This window comes from Polyodon spathula, chromosome 23, assembly GCF_017654505.1.
Source record: "Polyodon spathula isolate WHYD16114869_AA chromosome 23, ASM1765450v1, whole genome shotgun sequence".
Classification (NCBI taxonomy): Eukaryota; Metazoa; Chordata; class Actinopteri; order Acipenseriformes; family Polyodontidae; genus Polyodon; species Polyodon spathula.
Window position 1 is genome coordinate 13,694,338 of NC_054556.1, and position 20,764 is coordinate 13,715,101.

The 20,764-nt window shown below is 38.0% G+C and overlaps 1 protein-coding gene across 1 annotated transcript in view; it reads right to left on the reverse strand.

The window, feature by feature from the left end:
* slmapa (sarcolemma associated protein a) overlaps nucleotides 1–20,764 on the reverse strand; it is a 97,221-nt gene that overhangs the window by 12,048 nt on the left and 64,409 nt on the right. Inside the window, 10 exon segments of the mRNA XM_041225082.1 lie at nucleotides 7,254–7,313; nucleotides 7,761–7,841; nucleotides 10,852–10,911; nucleotides 11,778–11,852; nucleotides 13,011–13,073; nucleotides 16,481–16,543; nucleotides 18,468–18,518; nucleotides 19,088–19,138; nucleotides 19,471–19,639; nucleotides 20,555–20,712. Coding sequence (XP_041081016.1) covers nucleotides 7,254–7,313; nucleotides 7,761–7,841; nucleotides 10,852–10,911; nucleotides 11,778–11,852; nucleotides 13,011–13,073; nucleotides 16,481–16,543; nucleotides 18,468–18,518; nucleotides 19,088–19,138; nucleotides 19,471–19,639; nucleotides 20,555–20,712 — 831 coding nt within the window.

Sequence of the window (20,764 nt, forward strand, 5' to 3'; positions counted from 1 at the left end):
TAGATAGGAGGTACAGAGCGCCTGCTCCTGTACTGTACACACGCTCAAAGGTTTTTTTGGGAAGACTCAGGATTTTGGCTCTTATGTTTAAAAAAGTCCAGAGGCTGGCGTGTTTTGTTTCTTAATGTCTCTGTAATTTGGAAGGCTTCATGCTTTCGTTAGCTAGCAGTTCGCTGCACACAACACACAGCGGCCTGTGCAGACCATGCCGATCAGAGTAGGTAAATCCATACATAAGAAAACCTGGGTCGTATGTCCTTTTATACTTTCTGCCGGGTTCTTGGGATGAACTATACGAGCTGGTACTGCTCGATGTAGAAGCATGACTAACATTGGATGTTAAGAATTTGTCAATTTTTGCTAGCTACTATGCTATACAAGCTGAAATAGCGGTGATCAGTTAACTACTGTTAACATTGCTCTCAACATTCCCCCAACGCCTGGAGAGCTGTAAATTTAATTAACGAAATATCCCAGTACGTGAATCAGGGATGTATGGCCTGTTTCATACTTTACCACTCACTATTTTCAGAAGGTCAGAATTGGGGCTTGGAAATCTGATCCTTTTCACTTTGGGTCAGCTTCACCCTGGAGCTCATCTTTTTTTTCCCCTTGTTTCATTGCCGCGGATCTCCTCCGCCGTCAGAAAGAGCAAGTTCTTGCTATACTGGGGAAAGTGCACACTTTCACGGCCAAAATAAACACCTCTACGAAATTTTTGAACATAAATGTACTAAAGCGTAGATTCGGGGAAAAAAAAAAAAGTTTTCTTTTGTGAAGTTTCATAAATATGTACTTTGAGCGAAGATTAATTTACTAACTCACATCAAGCAAAGCTACTGGCAACATAAAATGACACAACTGTACCCTATAAATCACAGTCTTAAGATTTATTTTTAAACGGTTGTATTGCATTTGGTTTTCTAATTTTACAAACTGGGGTTTTAACTGCATATGTTCACATCGCAACTTTCCCACATTACAATAATAGGTCACATATGTTTTATTTCCCATAGCGTCCACTGTGGCCAGTAAATTGCAAGTAAAGTGCGTGGAGCTCATTTCTAAATGGAAACACCCACGGAAATTTAATTTGATTTTTTTTCCAAACTTTGGCTTGCGACCCTTTTACAACGTGCTGAGACCATAATTTGGGTCTGGACCCAAGGGTTGAGAACCACTGGTTTATAGGACATGCATTCACATACAGGCATTAACTTGTCTCCTTCAAAAGCTTTAGGAAAAGTAAAAGAATTGCTCTACATCTCAAATACTCTGGGATCCTGTGTCATAGTATTTCCTTCTGAGAAAAAGCATACTTGCACATACTGTGTCCGAGGTAGTTTCAGTTCTAAAAGCATATACTTAAAGTAAAAATAGACATGTCTACTCTGCAGGAAACCTTAAAACCAAAACAATTAAAAAATCAGCACAAGGCCCACTCTACAAAACCAACCATTAATAAAACTGACAACTTAATTATGAAAAGCAGTGACTAGGAGGCTGTGTGGTTAAAGAAAATGGGCTTATAACCAGGAGGTCTCCGGTTCAAATCCCAGCTCCAGCATAGTGATTTTTTTATAGATACGTTTTCATACTAGCTTTTGTACTTGATAACATAAAATCAGCTTGATGCCTATGATTAATACATTTTTGTGACTAATTTGAAGCTATTAATATGTTTCAACTGATTTATTAAAATGTTTGGATATATTGTTACTTGACTGATTACTGTCTTGTTCACAGCCATCTTAAAATAACGTGCATGTTCTACCGCTGGCACTGGTTGGTACATCCGTCCACTCTCAACCAACAGAGAACCCGAAAGGGAGAATTTCATACATCAATAAGGGAGATGCGGGTATGTGACAGTGAGGGATATTTTGGGTATTTTACAATGACAGGTGAAAGGTCTGATGATCTGTTAAGGCTGTACGCCTTTCCAAAAAAGACGCACATCGCAAGACTGTAGATGACGTATATCCGTATATTGTCCCTCGACTCCGACCAGAAATGATGAATCTGAAGTACGTACTGTACAGTTTTGTACTCTAAAGTAACATTTAAACTTGTCAGTAGTCAGAAGTAACAGTCTTTATATTATTGGTTTTGGTGTACTATTTCAAGCTCTTGTGTATGTTGATGTAGCTAAAACTACATTATTAGGTGACCTTTCCGTGAATTCTTGTTTTTTGCTGCACCTCGCCTGTGAAATGTACTAAAAATTACTGTGCCAAAATCGTAGCCTTAACAATGAACATTATATCATATGGAGTTCCCTGTGCCGATACAGACACTCATTTACACAGAAAAAAAATCTTTGCTCTGACTTCCACGGGTGTATTAATTTCTGTCTTCTTAAACTACAGCTACCAGCCACCCCCCAGTCAATCTGCTTTCCTGCAACTCTCTCAATCATCATGTCAATTCACCAATAATGAAACTGGCTGTTATTTTCAATCCTACCTGCTGATAGCAGTAATCAAGGATGGTCTTAGTTTATTTTACCTCATCCATTTCAGCCAGGCTAACTTGAGCAGACAGGAATGCAACCTAAGCAATTCCAATTCCCCTCACGTTAAAGCATGCCCGCCTCGATTAAATGCACAAGTTAATTCAACAAAATGATTAAAATACTAAAAATGTGAAAGAAATCAGTAACATTCTTTTGGTATGGCTCCAGTATAACTAAATAACTAACATTATACATGCATAGCATATTGTACTGTATCCAGTAGAGAGGTGAGAACTAAGGCTTCAAACTACATTCTCTTACATCTTAACATTAGGCAACATGACAGATTAAAGCTGCTTCCTGGAACCTTAGCACAACCTGTCTTGTAGGTCAAATATACCTACAGCATAGGAAGAGATTGATTTATCTTGTTCACAACAGCTAAAATTGTGTTTGTGTGAAAGGTTTGAACTTCCAGGCACTACTGATATGAGAATAAACACAAAACCAAGCCCTAGGACTTTAAAGTATCCCAATAGTTTTGTGTTTTTCAAACAACAACAACTTCAAATGAATGAGATTCAGTGGCCGATAAAACCAGACAGGGTCACTTGGTAAAACTGTTTTAAATTGGATTTTATTAATCTTGCAGAGCCTCCAAACTAGTTGTAGATGTTCTTAATTCACACCAGCAGCTGTACTGAAGAGCATGTTCACATGACAGCGCTGTCTTAAAGGGACTGTGCCCCTTTCAAAACAGATAGTTACATGTAGGCTTGGTTGCAAAATATCACTCCGAAAGAAATACAAAGAATCCACTTAAATATGAGGACAACCCTGTTGCTTTTCCAGGGCTTACACTGGCTAATAGAAGTAATGTGATGCTCAATGTTCCTTTAACAGAACGTCCTCTCACTGCAAGGTATAGTCCCTTAAATATCACTCAATAGGAAATTCTAAAGTAGAATTGTTTATCTAGGCCAGCCCTACCCTGCCTCCCACAAGAACCTAGGGTAGCACGCAAGAGTATGGCTTCAATTAGGTTCCGAAAACATGATTTAGCCATCCTCTATATACTTTTCAAATATGCTGTATGCAGCCTAGACTGCATTGGCGCAGAGCAGAGAGAATGAAGAGCATGCAGACGTGTACTGTACAGTAAGCTCCTATTCACAAAGCTTCAACTCCTTGGTAGACGGCCGGCTCACTGCCTCATGGTGGCTCTCTTTAATGCCAACTTCTCATTTTGCACTGGTGTTGTTCTATATTATTGTAACATGGACAGCTATTATAAAAACCTTGAAATGATTAAAATTACCCAGATGAGCTTATTTAAAAGCTGTCTTTAATTGTGTTAAAGATGTACTTCTACAAATAGAGCCACACGTCCTTGAAAGAAAAACAAGATCCTTCCAAGTGTACTGAATCAGAGATAAACCCAACAGACACACGTAGAACAGAACAGTGTACTGATGTCCTTCCACTTCACTTGGAACTCCCAGAGCTCCCAATAATGATCCTCTTTCCAAGTTTTCAAAGCTTTTGAACTTGTCACAACTCTTGTGCAATTTCTATATTTTGAATGGTCGAGGGTCGAACAGCAGCACAAGGTACTTTCATATTCTACATCTTGGTGTAGATTGTGCAAAGCAGCATTAGAAAGTACGAACATTAACAAATATTGAAGATGGAATACTGTACTGGAATGATTTTTTTGCACGTTGAAAAGCCACAGGGTGATTGAACAAAAACAGACAAAGTGCGCCCCCTGTTAAAAATCACTGGAATTACAATATCCTGGACATTTGTATTCTACAATCTTTTCAGTATTCATTTTGAGATATGAGCTTCACAGAACATATGGTCTGCAGCACTGCAAAAAATTGCATACTTTTTCCATTCTGTAGTATTTTAATAACCCATTTACAGTTTTTGCTTTTTTTTATGTGAAAATGAACAAAAGAAATAGAAATTGAACTCGGCTGCGAGGGAGCACGAATAAAAAGGCAGAGAAGCCATGTCACAGATCTTTCATTTCTTTCACTAGACAAACGCTGGGCTGGATTTGTACAAAAAAAAAAAAAAAACTGTCAGTTTCATTTGCTTTCTAGTATAAACTAGGGTCTTAAAACATCCAGAACGCTGAGATTTCTTTGACTAAGAATCTGCATCAAACGTTATCGTAGGTAAAATGATGATGTAAAATGATATCTAGACATTTATGGATAAATTAAAACAAAGGTACAGGACAAGAGATTAGTCTCCCTCAGGGGTGTAGAATGTTCGTGCCACACGCACAATGCGTGCCAAAGCATTTGGTCGGGAGCCGAAGATTATACCCCCCGCCCCTCCGACATTAAGTTTTCGACTTTGTCTGACACCCGATAAGGATCCGAAGGAGTCACCAGTTAGAAGCCAAGGCCCATTGTTCTTTATCAACTGCTCGCAGAAGACATTACCTCATCACAGAAACAAACACTTTGGAAACACAGGAAGAATACAGGAATTTCCACTGGGCTGTTTCCACAGTTAAAGGACTTGCTTATTAGAACATCTGCACAATTTGCAATGCCCTTTTCAGTTAAATTGGAACAGATGGACCCTGGACATAAACATTCAGTTTGATGATACACTGTTGTACTTCCAATAAATGATCAGGGTCTAAGAGCTGAACTCAGATTGACTAACTGTCTCAACACCACAGTATCAAATATACAAAGGCACATCATACCCTTCAAAACTGCCACTACTTTAATTCAGCCTGTATACGGAATCCTGATTTAAATCAGACTCAGGAGAAGAGTTCTGCGTGCTAGGTGGTCCAGTCAGCTATCACTAATTATTAAATCTTCTAGTCAACCACATCCTTCTACTGCTCCAAAGCCCGCTACCTCAACTTTCAGCTTCAACTAGGGTGGTGCATGGCCATGAATAAGATAAGGCCAATTGCGGGATTACAGGCTGCATGAAACATGCAGTGGTTTTCTATTTAAAGGTCAATAATTGCTAAAGAAGTATTTCATGGCCAGTTTTCAACAGCCAGTAAAAAAATATTCTACATGCCAGCAAACAGGTGTATAACACTGTACAACTTGCCTCTGCATTTTCTAGTAACATGATAAAGCTTGATACAGCTCTGTTAAATGATCTGATAAAGTGAGAAGCGGAGTGCCACAATGTCAGTGAAGGATCACAGACACAGAGCAGCAGTAAAACTGACACACAGCAATCCACACGGAAAACGAATTGATCGGACTGCGTCTGCCAAAGGACACATGCATCATCACAGGGGGAAATATTAGCAGAACATCCTTAATTAACTTAAGAAGCACACAATCAAATGAGGTAACCCATCAAATCAAAGAGAGACATATTTGTATACCAGGCTTTAGGGTTTTACTTCAAAGTTTAATGACAACCGCCCACGTACGTTTCAATGGCACGTTATATCCGTTTCACAACCTGAACCTGCGGACTTCTAAAGTTATACCAGCCCAGAACAGTCCCTGTCAGTACATGACACGTAGGCTGTCCTGTTAGGAGCCGGGCTTGTCCACTTCCTCTTATTAAGTTGTGTTGGACATGCTTCTTCATTCAAGTTAAATATTTATTTGAAGGGACATGCAATATGAAACGAAATGTAATTTAAGAGAAACTGAAATACTTAGGAGGTATATTTACAGAAAAGCTTGATTATTACATCATACTTTGACCTTAATAAATGAGAGGTAATAACAGCTGAGGTAATAGTCACATCAGGTCACTAAAATGTAGTTTACAGTGACAAGCACTTCTAGTAGCAACAGACTTATAAATATGGCAGTCTACCTTGCTGTCAGTGTAGACATTCTTTTTTTTAAATGAATGAACAAGCCTAGATCCAAGGAGTGCAAAACTTCGTAAAAAATGAAAATGTTTGTTTTGTTTTTCCTTTGTGGACATTATAGAAATACTAGCAAGTGTTTTACAGTGTCAGAGGAAGCGAAAAGGGGCTCTGTAAACTTTCTTTCAAATATGAATTAAAGAAATGTTGGCCTCCAATCCAACACTGTGTTGTACGTGACATCAGCACATTCATGAGCTTATAAATGAGGAGTGACTATGGCAGCTGGCATGCTCGATGGGTGACAGTCATTGGGCTCATTTGTCCCAGTACTAAGATAGTAAATCTCCTTTACTGTATAATGGAGTGTGTTCGTGATGTTTAGGCTACACTGCCTTCCCCTGATTAATTGGCTGTTAATTGCTGTGAACTCTCCACTGAACCCAGAATAACATTTTTGAACATTGCTGCCCTACTCATTTCAAAAAGCCTTTGCAATTAATTACTAGTCTGAGCACTAGTTTCTAATCTGTGCAGAAAATAAATTTACAAAAAAATGCAAGGAACGAGATCCCTCTGTTTGTGTGATGAATTGTCAACTCCATGCCAGTTCTCCTAAATGTACCCGAGAAGAGTGTTTCCCAGTAGAATACCATATATAGTCATGATGGAAGAACTCTGCTCTCCTCAGGAGCTTTTCCACAGTCTGAAAGATATTTGGCTACTCTACAATCCCAGCATGACTCGAACAGACATCAATATAGTGCAACATTCTTTAACTTAAACATGTAGCCAGGTCATAATAAAATAGGAAATAAACATGCAGGTTTGAATAAAACAATATATGGAAGTGTGGGCTGCATGGACTCTACAGGAGGAGAGTCGGAGTACTGTACACATTGGATTTAGTAGAGCTAGATTCTGGGTTGAGTAGCGTTCTGTTAAACTAATAATGGAAATTTACGATGGCATTACCTTTTAATAGAGAACCCTTCGCCAGAGATTCATTCAGCTCTTGTTCATCCATTTGTCCGTCTGCAACAGAAATGAGAGGCTTATAAAAGAGCTGGGACAGGAGGGGCACACGATACACACTTTCAACATTACTGTCTCAAATAAGAACTGCAACAGATTTTTCCTTCTCAGTTACAGTTTGGTTAAATAAACATTTCGTAAACATATATATATATATATATATATATATATATATATATATATATATATATATATATATATATATTTTAAATATTTCAAAACATAAATGCTTCGTAGATCGAAACCGAATTAGAATCAATCACATTATCCTGCTGATAATATCCTGCACATTATCTATAACTGTTAGATCTTAGGAAAACTATTTGTTACTGTGTAATTCAAATGGTACACAAAGTAGTAGAAAAAGATGAAAGAATTGATGAAAAACTACAATGCAATTCAAACAATGTCTATTAGTTTAAAAGCAGATGAAATTCTGCACTGTACCTGTAGTGTCGTCGCTGCTTTTATCCTTGCTGGGACTGAGTGTGTCTGACATGTCCGACTCCTTTGTATCTACTTGGCTTTCTAAGGAGAGACAGAAGACACCACTCTGAAGGGGTAGCCAGCTCTGTAACCTGATCTGGGTTGGCAGGCTATTATATTTTTCATTCAGTTTTACCGTTAAAGAAAGAGTGCCATCCACGCACATAGGAGTCTGTTAAAACAGAGTTCTCTTCCCAACTTAGTTTTTTTTCCCCCTCCTGTTGAAATGAATGGTTTCTCCCTACTTGTTACAGATTCTGTGCTTCTATTCACCACACATGGTCACATATCCGATCTTCACTACCAATGGGGAATTCAGCTGATGGCTAAAATAGTTCAGGGAACTCAGCAGTTTCCCTGCCAGTTGGACACTGATGTAAGAACTAGCTGTTCACAAAGCTAACCCACAACAGTGCCACACAAGAGCTATACTTCGAGAAAAGTGGAGACCCTGTTTATTCCATACAGGTATATCAGTGGGGCAAAAGAGAGAAACAAACGTTCTGCATTCCTACAAAATGGATAACACTCAGGGTCTTCATGCCCCTTAGTTGTATTAACATATGTTTTTGTAAGAAGAAAGCCATCTCATCTTTTGATTCCAACTAATAAAAGTGCCAGCAGAGTTGGACCATCATGAAGTATAAAGTGACTGCAAGCTGCTATCAAGAGATCCAATGATTTCAGCTCGGGATTTCAGAGTCACCTGTTAGGTTCATAAGCACAAATCATACCATGCTGAAAGATCCAAGCAGGTGATGAAAGTTTTATAACCGTACTTTTCACATTGTAAGTGTTAAAGAACTGCCCTTGTACAGCATCTTGGAAAACTGCATTAGAATTTTTTTTTGGTGTCACCCAGTTCTTGTAACTCGGGTGACGGAGGGCTTGAGAAGTGTACTAAAATAACTGCCCCAGTTAGAAACGCAAGCCCCTGTGTGAGCGAGATACCAAGGGAATCTCCAGCACAGACATTGCAATGCAATAGAATACTATACAGGAGAAATGCACAGGGCGTGTTAAATGCTTCAGGCTTTCCAAATTACAAATCAACTACAGAACACAGGTGGTTACCATTTACTAATATTCAGTACATGTACTTGGGATGCAATTCAGTGGCAGTGAGGAACCTTATACATTAATAAGATGTATTCAAGTTATTTTCTTAAATCATATAAAAGTTGTAAAATCTAAATTGCTGGACAAGAGTAAATGCATTTGTGCACTTAAAATGACTACCATACACCTTTTCTAGAGGTTATTTTTTTCAATATACACTAGCTTGTTGAACCAGAATTTTCGGCTCCGGTTCTGAAAGTTCCAAACGGCTGAGGGAAATGAAATACCGGTAATACCAGTTCTTTTTTTATCTAGCCAAGTAGGCTACTGTATCAGTGTTCACAGGTCTACATTTTTTTGAATTAAACAAAAAAAGCATGAAATCCAGTAAACTGCAGATGACTCAGTACTCAAAGGGAAAAATATGTGACAAGTTATCCATCTGTATCAATGAATGCATGCACTTTCTGTCTATACAAACAATGCCTATATATGCAGCCTGAAGAAAATGACAGCAGCCAGCTTTTTTCTTTTCTCCACTGCAATTCTCTTTTGCCTCAGTTCGAGTTCACAATTTTGTTTTTGTTTTTAAACAACTCAAAACAGTGACATTTCCCAACAATCTCGGTCGGTTAGTGGCCTGCATTCAATGTAATAACTTATTGCAGGGTTTGTCTGAAATAAACTCTGCAGCTAATCGAGATCACAGCTCCATCAAATATGCTACTTTTTTTCTCCGTTCCATTCAACCTTTCAACTTTGTGATGCTTATAACTTAATATTAAAATAAAAAAAGGGTCCAGGACACTTTGAAAGGTATAGGACACTTTGAAAGGTATATTTGAAAGCTAATACCAAAAAAAACCTTTAAGACAAACATCTCTTCAAAGCATTATATATTTAACATAACCTACATATTTCTTATTGCATAGCCACTCTGTTTTAAACAGAAGATATGCAGAAAACAATCCTCTCCAAGTACTCAATTATGTATTAACACTCTGCTATTAAGCACTAAGGGGGACACTGTAATCATCAGTATGCACATTCTACAGTAAGACATACAACAAATGTAACATGTACACACGTGCAACTTTTCTACATGCTTCATTTGGATATAACAATGAAAATGAAACAATTAAATCATGAATTGTTAAATGATTGAGAATACAACAATGAATTTGTTATAAAATAAACACTGCTGTTTTCTTTCAGAGTCAACAGTAAAATGTCTTAACTCTTAATATCCAGGAATAGAACTAGTAAACCTCTGATTATTAACAAAGCGCTTCACTTGCCACACACTTTTTCAGCTGGTTTTCTGTGTGCATAACTTAAAAATAAGTTGAGTACCTGTTTATTTTCAGAGAATACAAAACTGATCAAGTAACGTGGATCCAGCATGTAGCCGACCACCAGGTGAATTTTGAATTTTGATTCGCTGGCTGCTCTGAAAAAACAAACTAAATGTAATGTTGAATTTCATTGGCTGGCTGTGATGTAATGTTTTTCTGTTGACCACTGAGGTGTAAGGCCATGGGAAGAGTGCTTTTTTCAAATTATTGTATGTTTGAAAGCAATGGAGAGAGACAAACAGGCTGAAAGGGAACGCAAAAACAACGTTACTAACTGATAAACAAAATCTTGAATATCGTCTAGTTCCACAATGTAATAAATTGTTTTGTATTTTGTGTTTGCTCCAGGAAAAAAATCTTTGTTTATTGTTCTGGTTCCATTTCGAATCCTTGAAAACAAACTTTTTTATTCAAAAAAAAAAAAAAACTCAATCTTTAATGCCCAATTGAGCAGTGACCCCTGCTCCAATTCCCTTCTATATTAACAAACATACAAACCATAGTCTCTGTTGATTTCTGTATTCAAACACTCCTGAACATTAACAGTTTGCTGGTCCATACAGATTTTCCCCTTAAACGCATCTTGCTTGCGTTTCACTTCACATCAGACATCAAAAGAAGTTCACTTCACCACAAACCTTTCAAAAGCTTGGTTTCTTCCATTACTTTCATCAGATGCCCATCGTCTATAAGCTTGGCTGGTGAAAGAAAAGAATACTGATGACGTTGTACGGGACGAGAACTTCTATGCACACGCATCTGAAGCCAGCAATTCAATATAAGTTAACTGTCTCCCAGGGGTTCAGTTGCTCCAACAGCTACACTCTGTAGCAAAGCCCACCACCTTGCAAACCTGCTTGTTTGTTAATTGCAGAAGTTAACAGATTAAGTGAGAGCTTGCTTCAGGGCCAGTTTACAATAAGTCACTTTTTTACAGTTCTAATTTGACTATTAAGCACCACCCCAGCATTCAGTATTAAGGCCATCAACTGCAGTCTCAAAACAAACCTGTTAGATTACCTCTCTAATGCGTAAAAGACCAAACCCTCAGAAAACATACATGCAACATGATGGAACTCATTTCACGGAGTTACAAAAAAAAAAAAAAAAAAAAAACCACTAAACAAAAAAACTATTGGAAAATAACAGTAAATTAGAACAGTTTGCATAGAAGAAAAACTAAATAAATAACATTTAGTAAAATTATTTGTTAAATGTTTCAACCATGTACCTTAAGTAGTAAGGTAGCCTTTATTATATTTTAATAGCAAGGTTTAGCTGTAGGTTCACTCCATACTGTACAGCAAATTCATCCCGATTCTAGATATTCTAGCAGAGTTCTTTACTTTGATACATTTGATTTATTATGTTGGCTGGCTGTATGACAAGAAACACAGAAACGGTTACTGCTTCTTAAATTCTATGCCCCTAAGGTAGGAACAATTAATTTCCTTTAAAACCACTAGATAATCCAGGACTACAAATGGCTACTTCAAACCAGCTGGAAAATAGATGACAAACTGTTCAAGTCAGATAATTCATTTCGTGCCATACATCAAATTACCTTTGAGTCTTTCAGGACTACTTAAAATATTTTCTTCTGCAGTTTGATTGTTTTCTAGATGAGCATCAACAACACCTAAAAAAGAAAAACAATAAAACATAAAACGAGTAATATTGTATTTATAATACACATTGTAATAGTTCTAATCAAGGCTTTCAAATACACTGCATTACATCTTGGCATTAGCAACCTTATCACTGGCTCCCCTTTTCTGTGATGAAATAATTTGCTTATTTCTACTCATTTGGGATACACAGATGTTTCATCACAAAGCTATACATGAAATGCTTTTGCATTCCTGTGTTCCAGCTGAGACTCACTCCAGTGAGCTGGCTGCAGTCAGACCATGTCACCCACAGCACTGCTTGTAAGAACAGGACAGTATTCACCTAGAAATGTTACATCTAAAATATCTCTATATCCAAGCAAAAAAACAAAAACACAAAACACAATTAGTAAAGAGCCTAAAACTTTAAGATGAAAGAATACTGATTTATTACTCAAGCCTATTTTGTGTTGTAATTGAGGAAAAGTATTGTACCAGTGTTTTGTAACAATCTTGCATGAGCATTTATGGTTTTACATGATTGAGAAAATATATTACAGGTTAATTACTTTGTACAGTTAGGACTTTGCACTTCAAACTGTTTAAAATACTACACAATAGCCCATTAAATGAAAACATGAAATTACACCCTATAATATGCAAATTAATAAACTTGGCAATCAACTATACAGTTAAAACAAGATGAGATTTTGAGAACAAAAAAATAAATAAATAATATAAAAAATCCTCATGCTTCAATTCTTTTGTATTGACATGTTAACCCTGTTGCCTGCCAGCACAACCAGGACTAAACTAAAAATCACTGAGATAATTACGTTGAAAAGGTCCTTGGAAGATTCAAACCCTATACATGCAATAGCACAATATAAGAACACGACTGCTGCATGCTGAAACTGTTTCAAGTGTCTAGTTCTGTATTTCTTATGAAGTAGGCAGTATCCTGCATTTATTTAAAAGACAATACTACACACAAAATACAAATGGGATATAGCCAACAGTGTCACTAATAATTCTGCTTTACTCTGCTATACAGTAGATGAATTATATTACAAGATAAAACTACACAGAGGCATAGTCTTCCTCTACATTTAGAGGACAAGCTGTAAAGGATATCGAGAATCGTTCTTGACAGACATGGTCAGTAGGTTCAGAGCACATCCATTTACCTTCTAAACTGGAGATCTTGTTGTTGTGTGTGGAATCTACTGGGCCTTTCAGCTGCTTTACCGCTGTTGAAGGGAAAGGGGAGAAAAGCAAATACTTAAGAGATGAAACAAAATTAATAAAATAAAAGAGCAATTAAAGATGTGTGTGTACGGCTGCATGGAACAGGTATGGAATAGCACAATACTTTAATGAGATTAGTTCATTTACATTATACAATATTTATTTGAATACTGAAATACTACAGGCAATGCAGAGTTTTCTTCACAGGCAGGATACACCTGTCTCAAATGGAATTTTCTATTTGAATCCTAATTTCTATTATGACAGAATTGCAAAATGAAAAACAGTGACATGTAGGCTTAAAAGTAAAGAGCCAAAAAACTTAGTAAATATGCAACTTAGTAAATATTTGTTCTTAAAATAAATATACAAAAACCTAAAGCAATCACAAGCTATTTTAGTGGTTTGGAGTACAACCACCAGGTATGTTTGTAGCCATACTCGCATTACAACACAGGACAAGGCAACGAAAGAGAAGTTCAGCACGACCTACTCCCACACATCATAACAAATACCCATGCACAGTTTAAATCAAACCCGTACAAATAGTCCCAGTATCTTGCCTTCAATAGCTCAGCCTCACAATACCCGTTAGTTGCTAGGGGGAACACTTTAAAAGTACCAGACACCTGTCATTTTAACATTACATGTAGCTAACATCCCTTCATTATACTGTCAGGAAGGGTTTCCATACAGGGTATACTAAGGGGGGGCCTTGGACAATGGGTTTTCTGTTTGTTTGCAGCTCTGACTATATAACAAATGCATCTGAATCATTATCCTGATCTCGGATTGCACTAATTATACAGTGTTCTCCACAAACTGCTTTATGATGACAGGCTGACAAGAGAACGATTTTGGTCAACAAGGTAAAGACTTAGTCAAGCCAGTTTATGATTCTGCCAGCAGTCTCGCGTCACTTTCTAATGCTGAATGAAACTACATTGCAATGCAGCAGACCTACTGATTCACAAGCATGCCTGTGCATCCAATAATCTTAAAACCATAGCCTTTCCTCATTTCAGTTGGTCATTCATTTCTGCCTGTTTTTTTGGAAGCAAGACTATAAAGTAATGGCTACTGTGCATGGCAGCAGCTTTCTTGTGGACAGTCTTCATGAAATCAAGTTACAATGACTGAACAGTTTGCATTACAGTGAGCGCCGTCTAATCAGGATACTGATAAAAATTGGCATTTCTGCTCAAATGGGATACAACTCTGGGAGACTGTTCTTCCCAATGCTATTTGTTTGGGACGTCACTTCGTTTAATTGGGATACAGTATTTTGAAATGATGAACGAAGATCGCTGTTCGCGTAGCACAGAGCATCAAGTACGTGGGTACATCATTACACTGACTTGTGTAAATTGCGTAAACCACGTTGAACTCGTCAAGGAGCTGGAGTCTCTGTGGTTTCTCAGGCTGCTGCTAAACAGTGCCCAACTGGCTGAACATGTGTAGTGATTTTTATATAGACTGTATACATTATATATATTTTATTGCGACTTTGTTATGTGGAATGTAATAAATGAGAACCAAAAACAGTGAGTATTTTCCCCCCTTCACTTTTCAACGCTATTTCCACGTGTATTACCAAGTTAAATTTCAGTTTTTGTTTGCTTGTTCAGCTACAAAGTTATGGTATGTTATTACTTTATGAAAACGTGTCTATGGCCACTCACCGTTTACTGTAAAGAAACAGCAATGGCATGGGACGAAAATAAAACGCGTCGTTAAAATGAACTATTTATTTCTGGAATAAACAAAACAACGTTTAACTTGAACTGCTGTTTGGCTTCCTTTGTTCTGTAGTTAATTCACTGGGGTAAAGTAAGGCCTACACAACATAGTCTTTATTACTACTGGGATATTTTTTTACTTTACCGTGTTACATATTGTAAGGTCTTGCTGCAAAATGAAGGCGCATGCAGGCGTCACGGACACGCCTCCTCTGGTAAGCTGTCTCAGTTCAGAGCAAAATAATGGCTCATTACTTTTTGAAAAGCGAATGAATAGCCAAACGAATATTTAAATTCCCAGCGAATATCAGAAGTACAAGGGTCGCTTATTTAATCATGTATTCAATTATAAATATATATATATATATATATATATATATATATATATATATATATATATATATATATATATATATACACACACACACATACATATATATACACACACACATATACATATATATACACACACACACACACACACACACACACACATACAACAAAAACTCTGAAGTAATAGTAAAGGTGCACAAAGCACAGCATAAATACACAAGTATTTAGAAATCTCAGAAGGGACAAAGCTGTGGACCTCTGCTATTACTTTACAGGTTTTATTTATTTATTTATTTTATATATTCTAGTGTTCATTCATACCTCCCTCCCTCCCCTAACTAAAAGAAACATTTCAGATGCAGACTGAGCACCACACAAGTTCCAGTGATGGAAGAAGACCTCAACATCTAAATGCTGTATCCTTTCTAAAATCAGAAGAGCAACCAAATTCAAATAAAAGAAAAAGAAAAAAGGAAATAGACGTTTAAAACCTTTAGCTTTCCTCGTCTGTTACACTGCCATTGCAAAATCCATAATAAACCACGTAAAGCCAATGCACACACTGGGGCATGCAGAGTTGAAGACGTGTCTTTGCCTACTGAAAACTCATTCAGTTAATCTATAAATGCACTAGAGGGACAACCCTGTCAATGGAACCACATGAAGCTATTGCACACGTGTCAGAAAAAACAAACTAGGTGTTCCTGCCCAGGTATCAGGATTCTAATCAGCAGTCATCACAGCATGTACACAATAGTTCAACAGTTTAAATCATGCACAAGACCACCAAAACCAGGAAGGTGGGTACCAATATATAGCCTTCAATATCCCAGAAATCTGAGGCCAAAGCAGGTCACCGCAGTCATGAACATGAGCCAAGGAACGCCTACACCAGATCTCATCCTAACGGGATGAGCAGTTAACATACAGACACCTCCACCATACCCTTGCTTTTATAAAGCTACATTGTGAGCAGAAAGCAGAGCACCGATCCATGCTTTGATCATGAGACAAGCACCTTGTAAGAGGTTTAAACACGGTTAGGCAAAGGCAAGTCTGCAACCTTTTGCACCAGACAAGCAATAAAGAAGGTTTTTAAAATACCTGTAAACTTTGTAAAATTATCATTCAAAACAGTAATGCAATCAGAGCAAATTGAAAGTGACAGACAAGGCCTTTATTCCGAATCACAGCTGCATACAGAATTGTAGTTGGGAGCCTTTGAAGTCAGATAAGAAGAGAATGAACATGGTCTCCCTATTTCCAGCTCCGACCCATTAATTACAGTTTAATTAGAGCAGCTAGAAAAGGCAGTGTAAAGAATACTGTGTACTCACTCTGGCACTCAATGAACTGTTGGATAAAAGTGCAGTCCCCTCCACTCTTTAAAAGAAAGTGGTCTAACAAAGAAAAAAAAACCTTTTTTTAAATGTTACAATTATAGTTTGTTTATATATTTTTCACAGAATACAACATGAAACAAGTTTCAAAATTTGACACACTGTGTAGGCTAGACTTGGACACAGACAGATGACAACATACTGCCTGGCTCATGGACGTTTTGTCATTAAAAAAAAAAAAAAAAAAAAAAAAAAGGAAAATTAAGGCTATTAATATATAGTCCACTATGATAGTGACTAGTTTTGAGAAAGTATGGCAAAGGTTTTTAACCAAAATCCTGATTTGAAAATTCAAAGTGCAATTACTGATGTGCGGCTATATACTGTGTCAAATAGTGTATTCCAATCGGGCTAACAGTACTTCTGATCTCAGACAGTCCTTTTGTAATACAGCATTGTCTACACAATACCACCGCAGCACTACATGAGACAGTTACCCTGAGTTTAAATATCCACAGATCTATGCAGTACATTATTCAAGCTTTAGCCCTTAAAATGAAGTGAAGTGTTACTACCTCCTGCCAGCAGTACACCAGCGGCTGGCTTCAGACCCTCATCACCACTAATCTCGGACAAACAAATATTTGTTTATAGAAGACAGTCCAAGATTAGTGCAGATCAAGGTCTGTGAAAATAAATGTATATATTTAATCATCATTGTCAGTACACCCCTGAAAATATCTTTAGCTGCTAAATCGCTTGGCAGATTATTAAATTGACAGAAACTAGTTTAATTAGCACCAAGTGGCCACCAACCACTGTTTAGGTATATTCATGACTCCAAGCCTTGTGCCAATAGGTTTTATTTTTATTTTGTATTATTACTATTTTTTGAATAAATTGTTGTTTATTAAAAGGTAGGTACTTTACTGGAATCTTGTGTATAGAACCATGGATACAAATTCACGTAACTGTCCAAATAAGGAGCCTTGTTTGCTGTTCCCATACTGTACTAACAGCACAATGCATTCCACTGAATCCATTCAGTTTACACAATGCTGCGTGATTCGTAAGCAACTTCAAACAAACCCTTCACTGTGCTCACACATTGGTGTGCAGGATCTGTCTAACAAGACACAAAGCCAAGTTGACAACAGCTAATGCCTTCATCAGTGAGCTCTCTACACAGTGGTGGCCACAAAATACTACTTGACATTAATGTAACAATCTAAATCTGGTTTAAATCAGTACAACCGCAACTTTCTAACTACAACTAGCAACGACTGATTTTAAATATTACAAACATGCATTGGTCATGATGCAATATATTAAACTGCATGAATCAAGAAGATCGATTCCACACTACAAAATCATGTGTCCGTGTTTGTCTCAAATTCAGTAACTTCCCACTGGGTATCATCTTCACTGCTCAATCATACTTAGATCAGAACACTGGTTTAATTTGTCAATATACAAGTATTTTAAGAAACTAATCCAAAATTAAACTGGCCACCACTGTATTCACCGCCACTGTGAACTGTTAACTAACACACCCTGCATGTGATCTTCCCATCACAGCTGTTACTGCTGTACTGTGTTGTAACAGAGTGGTTCTGAACTCACTTGGGGACTAAACAGCAATAGTTGGAGAAAGGTATTCTCTACAGAGGGAGAACGAGTGAACTGAAAAATGGATCACTTCATATTCTATTTACTGCAGCTTCCATTTGATTCAATTGCAACACCATCACTGCAAGGACCTTGTGGTATTCTTGATCCCAGTGATAAGCTGTTAGAGCTCTGAGACCACATTTTCCTCACCATTGCCATTTAGTTCCAAAGCCATTCACCCTCTACATTTGTATAAATAAGGGGGTGAACAGATTAACAGTACTGTAATAACACCCCCTCATGGTAAAGACCACAGACTGGAGTGGAGAGGATATTTTGTAACACAATGCAGTTTGTTTTATCGATACACTACCTTTGTCTGAACTCCCATTCATTGTAGGCAAGATGTCCTCAACCTGGATTCCTATTATTGTCGAGAGATATTTTAGGCATAACTAGAACGAGAACTATCGACTCACTTAAATAGTTACAGTGTCTAGACATTTATACACTAAAACATAGTAGAATTGCTAAACCTTTCTGCTTAAGAGAAGCCACGATTTAAGCTTGTTAAGTTACATTGCAAAACTACATCTGGCGCATGTAGTGTCCAAGGATTTCAATCTCTGACTGTCACTTTATACAACGCTGATCAAACCTCCATAGAGATGAGGAGCTGATCCACTGTTCACAGTCTGGATACCTTTTCATACACACATAATGATGGAGGTGAGAGACATCAATTGTTTTGTCCCCTTTAAAAATACTATGAAAGAAATGATAATTTTACAAAGATACTTTAATTCCCCTCATACTCAGCATATTTAAGGAAAATCTAATAGTGTTTTGTGCAATGTTACAGGAGTAAGAATGTGGCTCAGACAAACAAAATAAACAGAAATAAACTGACATGGCAGTTCTGCAAGTTAGTACATGTAACAGCAGGTTAGCACAAAGGATGGCACTTCGGCAGTCTCCATACCCTGCCCTTACCTAAACTGCTGTGTTCCTTTATATTTTTCTCTTGAAGTTGTTCTAACCGTACTGAAAAAACAAAACACACAAAAAGACTTTAAAAAAAATAAATAAAAAAGGGTGGGGCCTCCCACATGTGGCTGTTTAATCCATTTCAGGACAGGAGCATGTCCTTGATTATTCAACTAATGCTAGAATAAATCCTTAATAAATAAAATGAACCAGTTGAAACACCCACCCAGGAGCTAATGTACTTCATTTCATTATTCCCAACACATGTTCAGTGGCCAGAATTGTCTGCTGCTTGTATAAATGACATACATTTACATACTACTGTCATTGTCTTAGATACACAGTCAGTACATTTCTGTTCCTAACTATTTCTACACAGATTTGTGTACCTTGTAAAGCAGTGAGACGCTCGTTGGTGAAGTCATTGTCTGCCTGTAAGGCCTCTATGCGTGCCTGCAGTGCTTGCTCCTTTTCCCCCATCTCTTCAATCTTGTGCTGCAGCTCCTTCTTCTCAGACAGGCTTTTCTGCTGGATCTCCTCCTGCCTGGCCTCCGCCTGCTGCTCAATACAGACAGACACACAGTCTGAGACCAGACCAGACCAGGCCAAGCAGATACACACACACACAGAATCTGCGATCAGACCAGATCAGGCAGACACACACACACACACACAGTCTGAGACCAGACCAGACCAGACCAGACCAAGCAGACACACACACAGTCTATGACCATACTAGGCAGACAGAAACTATGAGACCAAGGCGAACCCCCAGCTTCCCCAACCGCTAGACAAGAGTGAAAACACATACAGTACAACACACCCCCAGACCAGAGGGAACACAAATACAGTACAACACCCCCCCCCCCCCCCCCCCCCCCCCCCCAGACCAGAGTGAACACATACCCTACAATACACACCCAGACCACAAAACACATACAACACACACACACAAGACCAGAGTGAACACACACAAACCAGAGAACACATACAACATACAGAGACCAGAGTGAACACACAAACACCCACCAGTGAACACATACACACACCCAGACCAGAGTGAACACACACACACCAGAGAACACATACAACATACACAGAGACCTGAGTGAACATACAACACACACACCCACAATATATCACACACCCCAACCACAGTAAACACACACACAGACCAGGGTGAACACACACCCACCAGAGTGAACACGCACCCAGACTAGAGTGAAAACACACAACACACACACCCAGACCAGAGTGAACACATGACCAAAGTGAACACACACTGTACAACACACACACCAGAGTGAACACATACAGTACAACACAAACTACTGTACCTTCTTGACATGAAACTACAGCTTGAGAAAATACAGGCAGTTTCAACTCCATCAGTGTGACTGAGGGTTAAAGCACACTTTCTCTGTCATTCACCGGGAACCAAGATTTGAATTACAGATGCCTAGCTAACTGTACCTTTAACTTGTCAGCAAGGTCTTTGATTTCGTTGACCGCTCCGTTGTACTTATTGGCCAGCTCGCTCAGCTCTTCCTGCGTCCGCTCATTCATTTCCTTTAGATGGGTACATTCATCCTCAGTGTTGCTCAGACTTCGCTGGAATACACAAGACATTGCTGATTATAAATCTCATCTTATTCAATAGGACAGTCTCGTAACTAGAGAATT